General features: G+C 24.2%; 2 protein-coding genes across 2 annotated transcripts; both read right to left on the bottom strand.

The window, feature by feature from the left end:
* Positions 1 to 759: 759 nt before the first annotated feature.
* On the bottom strand, positions 760 to 2,027 carry LOC126906983 (acyl-CoA-binding domain-containing protein 6-like). Its single transcript, XM_050687967.1, has one exon. It carries the CDS (start codon positions 1,884 to 1,886, stop codon positions 1,185 to 1,187), a length of 702 nt encoding a protein of 233 aa, XP_050543924.1. The 5' UTR covers positions 1,887 to 2,027; the 3' UTR covers positions 760 to 1,184.
* A 2,221-nt stretch (positions 2,028 to 4,248) lies between these two features.
* On the bottom strand, positions 4,249 to 12,962 carry LOC126906762 (ras suppressor protein 1). Its single transcript, XM_050687593.1, has 7 exons — positions 12,768 to 12,962; positions 10,900 to 10,950; positions 9,426 to 9,546; positions 8,723 to 8,841; positions 8,353 to 8,435; positions 7,218 to 7,465; positions 4,249 to 4,605 (listed from the first exon to the last, which is right to left on the bottom strand). Exons 1-7 carry the CDS (start codon positions 12,913 to 12,915, stop codon positions 4,512 to 4,514), a joined length of 864 nt encoding a protein of 287 aa, XP_050543550.1. The 5' UTR covers positions 12,916 to 12,962; the 3' UTR covers positions 4,249 to 4,511.
* Between the last annotated feature and the right edge of the window lie 1,419 nt (positions 12,963 to 14,381).

The following is a 14,381-nucleotide window of genomic DNA, read 5'->3' as shown; positions in this document are numbered from 1 at the left end:
AAAAAAAAAAAAAAAAAAAAAAAAAAAAAAAAAAAAAACACATCATAGTAAAACCAATACCTTCTCAGCTTCGCATCGAAGCTAAAATTTATTAATTAAATATGTTAATTATAAGAAATTTATTTGAGTACCTGGAAGTGACTAATTTTATTCTAGAATTTCATTGTTTAATTGTTATAAACAATAACTATAACTTATTTTTAAATAAAATTTTAGGTATCCATTATCTGAATGAATGTAGTATAATCACGGACTATATGAAAATATATTATGAAACAGTATATGAAGTTTTATCTAATACTTTAGAGATTGAATATTTTCAAACATAACGAGTACCAATCACCCAATGTACACGATACTCTAGTTCACATACATTTCAGCTATATTTTAATAATACCATATAAGATTTAGTCATTTAAAATATAAGTAAATTATAAATGATCAATTGAAGCAATAAAAATAAGATTTTTTATTTTTAGCAAATTTATTTTATTTTATAATCTTAAACTATAATAATCAATAATTCTCCTAATTACCAATTAATATGATCTAAGTACATTAATTAACTGATATAAAAATACTCAAAACTCAATCTTATGTTGCTTTTCTTAAAAAAAATATAATATAAAATATTAAGAGGGAACGAAATCCTTAAAAAATAGAGAAAATAATTTTAAATCTTTGTCCTAATTGATTCAGTATTATCAGACTAAAGAATCATTTGGATCATCCACTAAATAAAGAAGAGGTTGTTACAAGTCTCAGGAGAATTTATCACTATATTTATAAATTTAAATTAATAACACATGAAATAAATAGATAAATTAAAGACACTTTTTAAGTTATTTGACACCACTAATATTAAGTGTAATTTAAACTTGTGAAATGTACGTTTAATATTTTTACTATGACCTATCCGTATAGACTTAATTATAGATTTTGTTTGATGCAGAATTACACGAGTATCTATATATAAATATATTAAATAATAATTTATAATCTGAACTCAAAACTAATAAGGATTTGATTAAATAGATGCTTAAATACATTTTTCAATAAAATATCAAATAAAAGTATTCTAAATAAATAACAGTGCTATTTTATTATCATATGTATATAATGAAATTTTTTAACAAGTATTTACAGGCAAAATAGAGTTTTGAATATTATTTAATTTATATTACTCAAGAGGTATGAAATAATAAAGATTTTAATCTTGAATCAGATTCGGAGAATATTTGAAATGCAGTTATTCCATCTTCATCTGGAATATCAGTTTTAGCTCCTTTTTCAATTAAATACAAACAAATATCATCATGATTACAAGTTATAGCATAATGCAAAGCAGTTTGTCCCATTTCATCTTGAAGATTAATATTAGCTGAAAGTTCTTCAATCAGTAACTTTAATATTGGTAAATTTCCACGGTCAGATGCCCAATGAATGGGAGCCATACCCATTTCATCGTTAATATTTATATCTCCTTTGAATGTTAATATTTTAGCTAAATTTCCTTCTTTAACCCAATCGCTAATAGTTTTTTTGCTGTCTGAAATTGGTTCTTCTTTATCTGCAAAGGTACTTACAGTAACCCAGCCAGTTTTTTCTGATTGAAAATTAGGATTGATTGACTTAACTAGTTCAATATATTTTTCCATTGCCTCTTCCTTGGACATAGAACCTTTTTCAGACCAAGCATACCATTTTTTTCTACCTTTTAAATCATATAAAGGAGGTTTTGGTTGGTTGCAAGGTCCTTCACGAGATTGCTTATATAAACCATATAACTTCAACTGTAACTCTACATTGTCCGCTAAATTTGATCCAGATATGAATGAAACAGCTAGCTCAAAATGAGTAGACAAATTATTTGATGAAGATAACATTTTATTATACTACTATACTAAAATTAATAAAAATATATTTTTAAGGAAATATTACTTAAGACTACAAGTCAGCAGATTGCACTATCAACGTGTTTCCTTCCAAGTCGTGTTTTTGGTTTTTAAGAACACTATCTAATCCACCAGTAGTTGTAAATTGAACAAACCCAAAGCCTTTGGAAAAGCCGGTGGTATGGTCGAATAATACGTCTGCAGTGGCAACGTGACCAAATGATGCAAAATATTTTCTAAGTTCCCGGCTACTAACAGTCCACGGCAAATTTCCAACAAATAATTTAGGCAATTTGGACATTATAAATACAAATTAATTTTTTAAGAATAAGTAAATCACAAAATTTTAGAAATTGATAAGAGTTAAATACAAATAAAATTATATAAAAAGTAAATTACACATAAGAAAATCCAACTTGAATGATCAACATAAAATGATTATTGCCCTTAATATGGATAATACAAGCAGTGTGCCAACTAATACTTTTTACTTTATGCAGTGTATCCAGTACAGAAAAAACTACCAAGCCTAACCACAGATTAGATGACTATTATTGTATAACTTATAACTTAAAATAATATAATTATTATATCATTTTATATGATAATCAGTAATATTGTCTAATAAGTTTAATTATTTTAAAGATTTTACTGAAAATATGATAGTATAAAGAAGTAAATTTCATCAAAGCCGACACGAGATGTCACAGGGCATGTCTTAGTGTGCAAAAGTAAGCATATTATGCGCTTAATAAACATAGGAAAAAAATCAAAACCACGGTGTGTTTTGTGTTTATGAACTGTCGACAGGTCGTAATTATACACGCTTCTTGTGTGTTGACTAATACATGTTTTTCAAACATGTAATTAACAATTTAATACTTTCAATATAAAGTGTTGTTTCAGCGAGTATAAAACTGATCTATTTAATAATAACAATACGATTAATATACATCAATTATTCTGTTGTAGTTATACACTCATTATATTATTAATAAATATACATTATCCAGTGTTTAAAACACAATGGTTAAAAACATTTTCAACATCTACTATTCTACAATTGATAATTGTGGGTGCTAAAATCAAAGTTATTTCATTCAAATTTTCAATGATTTTATATTTAATACTCTATAAACTAGATAAAAGCTAATTGATGAACTCGAAATTAAAAATTTGACTTGCACTACTTTTCAGATCTTAAAAGTTAACTTCACTAGAATATAAAAAAGAATTATAGTTTTCAATAATTGTTATTAAAAATAATAATACTATTTCTTGATATTAAAACTATATTTTATTTTTAAGAACCAAGTATACTTAGTAAAAAAAAATATACATATAACAGTCAACAAAACAAAATAGGAAAAATACAGAGATCAAGTAATATAACACTGGAAAACATGTTTTGGGTTTAATTTAAAATGTATATATCATATATCATAAAAGAGAAATATTTGGAGAAAAAAATAATATTTCATTCACATCTATTATTGTAGAAATATACCACCGTTGTTATTTGGGTTGTTCGGAAAATTTTTATTTAAAAATTATTTATTAGATTCAAAAAGCTTGTATTATACCAGACCCCATAATGAAAAATTATTTTTGTATTGTGATACTATTAGTGCACACACAAGCAATATTCTGCAATGTAACATCAAAATAAAATAATTTTTTTTTTTTATTTAATCATTTAATAAATTTAACTATCTAAATATAACAAATAATTGTATTATATTATTTTTAATAGTTAGATAATCAATATCATATTTAAGATGAAGTTATTAATTATAATTTATAGTAAGAGTATTGATTCAAAAAACGTCTGTATTCTTTAGACCTATATAAGAAATTAAAGCCCTGAAAGTGCACTAAAATTTTTAAAAAGGTTCTTTTTCAACGATTATTTAATTATGAAAAATTGATCGCTAATGTAAAAAAATTCCTAATTTATTACAAAAATAAAAATGTTTAATTTAAGTGTTTTTTATGATAGTGATGTTTATCAAGATCAGATATCCACTTATCACAACTATTCTGTGATCTTACTGAGCTGTGACTTTAGAGTATATTTCAATTCTTAAAAAAAAATTAATTATACCTTGCTACAATATAAATTGTAAGTAGGTTAACTGATAATATTTACTTATATAACCAGTTAACTTTTAAAGACCATAGAAACATTATTAGACTATATAAAATAAAAGGTAAGCAAATTTTTTAGATAAACTTAAAAATTAATTAGAAAAAAATAATATAGTAAATAAAGTTAGTTTATTATTCTCAATTGAGAAAAAAAGATAAATCCAAATAAATATAACAATCATAAGAAAATATTAATTGTCAGTAATTAAAATAAATAAATTGTACATATATTAAAATATTAGTTTTTATAAATAATTTTTAACCCATTAATAAAATTATATTTCACAACAAATAAATAACAAAAAAATTACCAACAAATTTTTTGATGTTAAAATTTTAGGACTTGGATAAAAATACAAAATTACAAACAATTTTTTGTTGTTAGGAAACATACGATTGTTAAAAAAAATCAATAAAACTGTTAGGTCATTCTATAAAATATATATAAAGTGATTGATAAATTTAAATCTAGCTGTATTGACGATTTCTAGATATTTTCCTGGTTTTATCATTAAGCTTTGGTGGAGGAGGACCTCTGGCAGTTATATGTCGATTATATAAACTGTAAAACAAATACAATATTACATTAACATATTGAAATTTATAAGTTATTTGGCTATTAACATATCGTTTTCGAGAAAAACTTAAAGTATTAAAATATTTTCATAATACTGTCCTGATTTGTACAAAATAAACTACAAATATAGCAATCTTTTTAAGAAATTTTTTGTAATAATAAGAAAATATTGGCACAAAACATTAGTGTGTTGAATGTGTTAAACCTTCATGGATTGTCTTGTTACTTGAAGTGCTTAACTGTAAACATGGATACATCCTTAAGCACTTCAAGCAACATTAGTGTGAGTTAAGTGTGGTGTATAAACAATCTATAAACTTCCCTAAGTCTAAATAAAATAAAAAGAAGTGTACAAATTTTAGCTTATAAAGCGGCAGAATTATTTGTTAATTTGTTAAAAATTATCATTATTTAACATGTGCATTCAAATAGTTTTGCACATAAATGATGTTATATACGCAATATGTTATATTCTTTTTTTCAAAAGAAAAAAACAATAAATTTTGATAATTAACAAATTTATTTTATTATAATTTTAAATTAGTCTCAAAATCACTTATTGTTAATAGTGTAAGAAAGATATAAGCTTATATTTTGAAACTAAATACTTATGTAATTACTTTACAAGTTATAGTCATTAAAATTATACAACATTTCAAAACATAAAGTCTTATTTTAATGATTTATTAAAATCAATTATTTATTTTATAGTAATTCTTTTTATCTATTAAATTTACTCATGTTTCAAACTAACTACTATGAAGCAAATAGTTCTTGATAGATAAAACTATTGTCTACATACGAGTTATTAGGTAATAGTCAAAACTTTGTGGCTTAAGAATAAAATTAATAAATGAATAACCTACTGCTGGAAAATGATTTTCCATCAAAATTTTAATCAGGTTTCACAATGTAAGATAATTTAGAAGTATTAAATTCAACTTCAATACATTTAAAATCATGGATATCATAATTCAATTTCTTATAACATATATCTCATATAACATAAATTTTCTTCTTAACAACTTGCACTTTTTTGGAAATTACATATTTAATTTTCATAGGATTAGACTGATAAGTATTAATGTAGCTATTTTCACTTGTATTTTATGTTGATGTAATTTATTTATTTGTTAATATTACAAAAATCATATTTAACAATTACTTATATTCTGATTTATTTCATAAATTACTATAGAGTTTCACCAGTAATATGTACAAGCCTACCTAACACTCATAGTGTCAACAGTGTAGGTACATCATCACTTAACTCTAGGCTGAAATCGTGTATAAGGGAAAAAGATAGATACAAAGTAAAAATAGGTATGTGGAATGTTGGAACATTAACTGGTAAAAGTAGAAAATTAGTAGAAGTATTGAAGAGGAGAAAAGTTAATGTTTGTTGTATGCAGGAAACTAAGTGGAAGGGAGAGAAAGCAAGGGAAATAGATGATGGTTATAAAATAATATATTCAAGTAAGAACAATACAAAAAATGATGCAGGTATAATAATGGATGAGATAAAAAGTAAAGTAGTTAGGAAAAGTGACAAAATTATTGTTGTAATATTTATTTTTGAGGAAAAAGTTTTTAATGTGGTAAGTGCCTATGTACCACAAGTAGATTATGATGAAAAAGACAAGAAAGTGTTTTGGAGTGAGATGGATGAAGTGATGCAAGGAATATCTGGTAATGTAGTGATAGGTGAAGATATGATTAGACATGTAGATAATGAGGATAAAAAAGTACATAGAGGGTATGGTTTTAGGGGGAAGCGTGAGGCTGGAGAATGAATCATGGATTTCACAGTATCTTGCTATAGTTAATACTTATTTTAAAAAGAGGGAAGAACGTTATATAACTAGAAAGAGAAAACAGTAATAGAAGATTTTAGGGTAAGAGAGGAGTGCACCAAGGTTCAGTTTTAGGCCATTACTTTTTTCTATAGTGATGCAAAAAATTACAAGAGAAATAAAAGGAGAGGTACCGTGGTGCATTTTGTTTGTTGACGATATATTGTTAATAGGAGAAAATTAAACAAAGTCTAGAGCTGTGGAGATCAACTTAGATAGGATAGGATAAGGAACAAATATATAAGAAGGAGTATAGTTGTAGTGTCAATTGTGGATAAGATGAGAGAAAAGACCTAAATGATTGGTCATGTTATGAGGAGAGATGAATCGGAAGCTGTAAGAACAGTTATATGAATGTAGAATGAAGAAGAGGTAGAGAAGACCAAAAATGAAATGGAGTGATGTTATTGAATTCAATATGAGGACGGCTGTTGTGGGAGATCGTGTCAAGTGGAAGTTTAATATAAGGGTGGCCGACCCCAGGTAGTTGGAATAAGGGTAAGGAAAAAGAAGAACTATTATATCTCCTAAGCTTTAAATTCGATCCGTTTGAAGAATATCTCATATTAAAACCAATATAATTATACATTTAACCATGACTAATAAAGTGAATTTTTATTATTTTTTAATTAACCATAAGCATTTGAACTTGAATAAAATTTAATTTTTTTCATTAAAAATACCATACTTGATTTTTTTAAATCAAGAAAGTAAAATCTTATATCTAATGTCCAAAAAACTTACTATCTATAAGTCTCAGATCTAATGTAATCAATAACGTGAGACACACCAACTTGAAGTTGATCAGCTATTGGAGCAACCCATGGATTGAAATCCATTCTTAGCACAGATTTATTGCCAATCAAATCCAAATTACCTAACTCTGGTGGTAGTACAGTTAAACGATTGGCTTGAATATGTAATTCACGTAGTCTGGGCAAATACCCAATTTCTTTTGGTATATCTATGAGATCATTTTCTCGAAGTACTAACTAAAGAAAAAAAATTTATGAGTTTCAAGAAAAAATATAAACAAAACACACTTTGAAATAAATTAATCAGTCATTTAAAAATGTAAGAAAATTAAATTTGAAATTTTTTTCCTTAAAGTAATGATAAAAATTAATTGACTACAAAATATTGTAGTTTTTTGAAATTATTAGTTTATTATTGTGGTTTTTGAGTTAAAAGTTTTTTAATATTTTTTAGTTTATTAATATATATAATATTTATTTAGTTTATTATTAATTTATATATTTTTAATATAGTTTTAATTTAAAATTCTGAAATACTGGCCCAAAAGTTCAACTTGTTGTCAACCAGCCATTTTCTTAAACAAATATCTATGAAATAGGCTAGTTATATAAAAATAAAATATTCAATTTTTTTTCCAATATTGTATTTATTTTGGAATTAATCAAGTGGTTTATAATAAATCACCCTATATTTGTTTTGTTTGATTTTTATTTCCTCTTTATTCCCAATACTTATATTTTACTTTCAGTCAATAGCTTTATTTAATATTTTATTTAATTAAAAAATGTTGTTGAACAATGATAGCAATAAAATAAAATTAAATAGATTTTTAATTTCAACATTGTGGGGGCATCAGTCTTTGTGCCCCATTATCTCAAGATCAAATTGCTTATACCAACATTTATAAATAATTGACTCTCTACTGATAATAAATAAAAATTTTAAAAAATGACTAACATTTTTTTTGTAAATGATCATGTCTATAACTTTAATACACAGAAATAAACTTTAAAAATAAATTTAAAGAGAATATTGAGATATATTCTGTTTTTAAATTACCAAATTAAATTATAAATATTTTCTTTATAGAATCAAATTGAAGAATCTTTTTTTCTCTACTCACTATTTGAAGATTTTTTAACTGTCCAATTTCAGAAGGTATAGTTTCAAAGTCATTGTCACCCATATATAATGCCCTTAATGTTTCTGAAAAAAAAATATTTTTATTTAAAGTTAATTAATTAAAAAAAAAAAGAAGAAGAAGTAATTTGGAAGAGTTTACAGATCTGGTGTACAGATATATTATTAAAAATACAAAAAAGTAGAAATATATATATATAAGGATACAGATTATACAAATATATAAGCACTTTGCCCGCACAACATACTCAATAATTATTCTTTTAATTTCAAATTTGTTTTTTTATCACAATTAAAAAAAATATTTTATTTTTATTAATATGTCAACAAAAAAAAAAATTATTAATATTTACCTAACATGAAGAAATTTCCAGGTAAACTTGATTCATTTAAATTATTATAAGTTAAATCCAAAACTTCTAACACAGCAAAGGCACCAAATCCACGGGGTAAAGAGTCTAAACGATTCATTCTAACAAATATAAATAATTATTAATAGAGTTTAAATAAATAGAAAATTAATAGTTCAAATGACAAATATATACAAGTAGTTTATAAATGGACAATTTCTACGAGAAAGTTTAATAAATAATTTTAAATATTTAATTAAATTAAATTATAAACTTAAAGAAGTTACATTTTGTCATTTTTACGTTATTTATCAATTATATATATTGAGACTGGTATAAAAAGAAACTTTTTCCTAGCATCACACAAAAAATGTATAAAAAAAAAAAAAAAAGATAGTGTAAATTCTTTAATTGTTGATTGAATTTGGGTCAAATTGTTATAATTTGTTCAGGAATTTACAAATCAAAATGTAGGCCTATAAGTATATAAAAAAATTAGATACATGTTATGTCTATAACATTTCAACTTTTTATTTACAACTAGTTACAAAACTTTTTTCACTTGAATTTAGATGCTTGATTATTTTTACAAAATCTACATAATAAATAAATAGCTATATTTTAAAAAAACCAAAGGATTTATACATTTTTGACAAATTTTTTTGTCTTTTGAGCCTCATTGTTTTGATACATATGTGTATATTACCCAACATTCAATATCCTAAGCTTTGGCATGGAAGACAAGGATACAGGCAACTCATCAATATGATTGTTAAATAAGTTCAACATTTCTAATTGTGTTAAATTTGCAATTCCAGGAGGCACTTCTAAAAATAAATATTAAATTTTAACTTTTAACTTAATTTTAATCTTCTTTTAAACTCTTTAAAATCATATAAAAAGAAGAATACTAAATTAAAAAAACAAAAATAACAGTAACATTACAAAGAATACAATTAAACAGAATATATTAATGGTACTTTTCTAATAGCATTTTATAAATGAGGATTATAAATTATGCATAAGTTAGAGGTTACAAGTCAAAAATATTTTTAAAGATAGAAAAAATATTGTTCTTTAAAAAATTATTAACTCAAAATTTTACTTTTTTCAAAATACATAAAAGAATAACTCAAATAGACTTGCAACATTTACCTGTGCAGCATATACAATACAGACTATATAAATATATATACTTTATTATTTGTATATTTTTTTCATATAGTCTATATATATAATGTGATTCTGTAATCAAGAACCGCTTAATTGATATCTAAAAATAACATATATTAAACAATATTTATTTTTTATTCAGATTTCTTTTTGAGTTACTATGTTTTTCTTAATTTATCACCCATGAAATATATGTTATGTCTTATATGGAGCACGATGTGAAGCAGTAAAAAACATGTCAAACATTTTAAGAAAGAGCCGACCACAAATAGCTGGAATAGTTTTTAAGGAGATGATGATGACTTATGTCTTATAAGAGTGCCAGCATTACATTTTTAATAGGATTATACATAATTAACTTGCTTATTTATTAAATAGTGATACAATAAAAAAAATTATTGATAACAATTTTAAAGCAAGTATTTTGCAAGTTATTAAAAATTTTAAATAATGTCTGGAGATGAAGCACGAGTTCCGTTATTTTTATCACTATACATTTCTCAACTGAACTTCTTTCAATAACACAAACAAAATTTCCTTACAGGATTTAAAGGCTCTATGAGCCACTTTTAATGATATGTTAAAAGTCAAATATATTGCTTAGTTTTTAATACAATTAAAAATATTTTCATTTTGAAATAATTGATTTCAAAATTACTTTAACAAAATGTATACATGCAAAAACTTACAAGCTTTGCTTATAAATAAGCTATTTAATTATGTATATAAAATTTAAAAAAATTTATACCCTAATAAGACAAAATAGATGAATATAAAAAATATTTTATGATATTATTTTTAGATATAAATAAATTCTTTCAGTTAATTAAATGATTCATAACAATAGAATCACCTTGTATAATATTAATAATAAGAACTTTAATATAAATGTAATACAAAATATTATTATTAAAATAAAATAAGTTTATAGCTTCATTTTTTTTAAGTATATTAATAAATTTGTTTGATACTTCAAAATTAATAGAATACTATGTTTGTATACATACTTTGTATTTTGTTATGACTCAATGTGATTCGTGTTATATTATGCATATCAACTAAAAACAAATGCATATAATTATATTATAATTTGTATGACATTTTTTATTTTATTAAATAAATTTCATAACAGTGACATTATTTTAATGCCATTTTAAACAACTATTGAAATATATTACACTTCATTTTGTTATTGGCTTAACATAATAAAATAATTGAAATCAAAACTTATAAAAATTTGATGATGTTTGGTAAAAAAGAATGAAAAATCTAAAATTAAACATATGTCTTTATTTTTCAAATAATTACTATAGAGAAACCTATAGATAATTACTATGCGATAAAAGAATTCTAATGAGGCTAAAAGGTAAATTCTACAAGACTGTAGTGAGGCTAGCTATGATATATGGTTCAGAGTATTAGGCGGTTGTTAATAAGAAAGTAGAGCAGAGAATGAGTGTAGCAGAGATGAGAATGCTTAGATGGATGAGTGGAGAGAAAAGATAGGATAAGGAACTAACATATAAGAAGGAGTATAGTTGTAGCGTCAATTGTGGATAGGATGAGAGAAAAGACATAAATGATTGGTCATGTTATGAGGAGAGATGAATCAGAAGCTGTAAGAACAGTTGGAGAAATGAATGTTGAAGGAAGAAGAGGTAGAGGAAGATCAAAAATGAAATGGAGTGATGTTATTGAATTCATTATTAGGACAGCTGATGTGAGTGTAGATTATGTGGGAGACTGTGTCAAGTGGAAGTTTAGGATAAGGGTGGCCAATCCCAAGTAATTGGGATTAAGGCGAGGAAGAAGAAGAAGACTATAGAAAAATCAAAAACATTTCATTTTATTTTTAATTTTAATAATTAAAAGTGTCATCAATGGGTGGCTTCTTTTATCAAGTATTCAATGTTATAATTATTTTAGCTAATACTCTTATTGTACCTATAGGGAACAGATTGTGTATATATTAATAAAGGAAAAAAAAAAATTTTAATAATATTATAGCATATTTTTGTATAATTTAAAAGCTATTTTTAATATTCCTTTTTGCTACTGAATATAATTGTATTTTACAGGACAATTAATTTATCATTGATTTAAATTTTCTTCTAAAATAAGTATAACTTTTAATACTTTTTTTTGGTTTCATTTAGTAGTATTTATTTCCTGATTTATAAGAGATTAAATACTTATTTGGTTCATGCCTTATATAGGTACCATCTTTATTTTTATAAATGGCAACATACATTTGACTTGATAATAAAATAGAAAACTTCATCAGCATGTTAAAATTTAGACTAGAAGTGAAGTATGACTATTTTTATCATAAAACACTTCTCCTACAGCCTAGATATAAATATCTATAAAATATGCCACAATATAACTATTATATAATTTCACATTTATAAATTTCAACTTCTGTTGAGAACATACTTATTTAAAAAAACTGTTGTTAACATTTTTATAATCATTAAAGAAATTAAAAACACAATGAATTGAGAAAGAAAGTATTTGTTAATGTTGTATACCTCAACAAAATTAGTCTAACATATTTAATTATTACATATTATGTTTTAAAATAAATGACATATAAAACCAGAATGAATTAGTTTAAAAAAAAATATGGGTTGGTTTTATGTAGATTGTCTCAAACTTAAATTTCGTTTAAACTTCGAAGAATAATTTTTCTTTTTAGAGTAAAATAATCTTATTTTGACAAAAAAAGTTATATAACACCGAACCCCTAAAAAATAAGAAATATACGAGTAGAAATAATCGACATATGTATAATCAGTAAACCTGACCATATAAGGAATATATGATTAGGAAACAAGATTCCTTAAAAGGAAATGTTAAAAGTAAATATACTCACCGAGTCCAGGCATCTCTTCAAAAGATACAACCCCTTTATCAGCCAGATCCAGCTCTGGATTTTGATTTTCCAAAGCTTCTTCGATTACTTTTTTAGCTTTGGACATCTTGGGAGTTGTTGGTAAACAAGAAACTGGTCCATTTTCCATGATTGGCGGGGAGAAGTGAATGTTTTATAATACTTATAAAATAACTGATAGTGATATCAATAATATATATATCAGTTTATCCACTTAATGAAAACATTTTTGATTTTCAAAATATAGAATTTTTCTTCTCAACATCTCAGAGTTAATAACCAACATCAATAAACTTTAAAAATAAATATTAAAACTTTAAAAAAAAAAAAACTATGCTTTTTATAAAATGATGTTTAAAAAGGATTGGGTACCCATTTTTTTATTTAGTAAAGAATACTATAAATAAAGGCTCATATTAAAAGTAATATTTATGTTACTTCATACATTTTTCATTGAAAATATTGAATATTCTTATCGATTTGCATGGATATTGAATTGACTATTATTTCCCTTTTGGTCATATTGATATAATCATAGTCAATTTTTACTAATCATAAAAAATCAATATTTTTTCATTATTGAAATCTGAAACGTTTGTAAACCTTACATTAAGGGTAACAGGGCCGGATTAAGACCAATATGAGTCCCGTGGTGGTACCTTGAGATATATATGTAAAATATCGCCACTATAAAAAAATTAATGAAAAAAAAACCAGAAAAACTGCCACTTAATCTTAAGTAGTCTAGAAAAATTTGAAATGAGACCCGGGACGTTCATTTTCCCTTGTATACTTAATCTGGTACACGGGAAAAATAAGATAAATCAATTATTTTCAAAATTAAGATTTTGGTAACAAATTATACAATATGTCATAATGTATCTTTTAAGTCTCCGAACTAGTGAAAAAAGTAAGTTATACAGAAGTAATAGCCCTCGAAATTTATGATGTACTGTAAAATAACAGGGCGTTTTGAAGTTTAAAATTTCATTTTCTCAATTTACAAAAACTTGACTAATCTTATTTTTTCTTTCAACCTTACAATGTAAATATTTTTTAAGACAGTATTTACATGTTTGCTGACAAACTATATATATCAAAAATTATAGCTCTTACCTAGGTGAGTGACTTAGGTGAGAGGTATATTGCGTCAAGCAATGAGTATCTTTTGTTCCATTCCCCAAATACGCCTCTGGTAGTGATTATAAGGAGTAATTTATTTTATACATACATTAGTGAAATACTGTGTAAATTAATATTAAAATGAAATAAAATTATCTTACTTGTTACTTTAGGTTACTAGTTACTTTATTCATTACTCAAATAAAATTGTAATTGAATAAGTGATTTAATTATTTAGACTATAAAAATTGAACTTAAAATCTCATTATATATATATATATATATATATATATAGAGAGAGAGAGAGAGAGAGAGAGAAAGTGATCGATTAACAATAAGACACACATCGACCATTGCATAGCTAGGTGTAAAATTTTTTATTGATTAGTAATATAATTAATAATTTATTTTAAAAAATTATGATTGCCTCTGGTTTTATAAAAACTAAATTATTAATCGTTCAATAAAACAATC

The sequence above is a fragment of the Daktulosphaira vitifoliae genome, unplaced genomic scaffold (assembly GCF_025091365.1).
Source record: "Daktulosphaira vitifoliae isolate Bord-2020 unplaced genomic scaffold, ASM2509136v1 Scaffold_5, whole genome shotgun sequence".
Taxonomy (NCBI): Eukaryota; Metazoa; Arthropoda; class Insecta; order Hemiptera; family Phylloxeridae; genus Daktulosphaira; species Daktulosphaira vitifoliae.
Note: the sequence above shows the minus strand (reverse complement) of the source record. Positions and strands in the feature narration are given on the sequence as shown.

Coding starts and splice junctions, on each gene's coding strand:
- LOC126906983 (XM_050687967.1), bottom strand. CDS start 1,886: ATGTTATCTTCATCAAATAATTTGTCTACTCATTTTGAGCTAGCTGTT.
- LOC126906762 (XM_050687593.1), bottom strand. CDS start 12,915: ATGGAAAATGGACCAGTTTCTTGTTTACCAACAACTCCCAAGATGTCC. Junction 8,436..8,722: donor TGGAAATTTCTTCATGTTAG/GTAAATATTAAT, acceptor TTTTTTTTTCAG/AAACATTAAGGGCATTATAT. Junction 4,606..7,217: donor AGATCTGAGACTTATAGATA/GTAAGTTTTTTG, acceptor TTTGTTTTACAG/TTTATATAATCGACATATAA.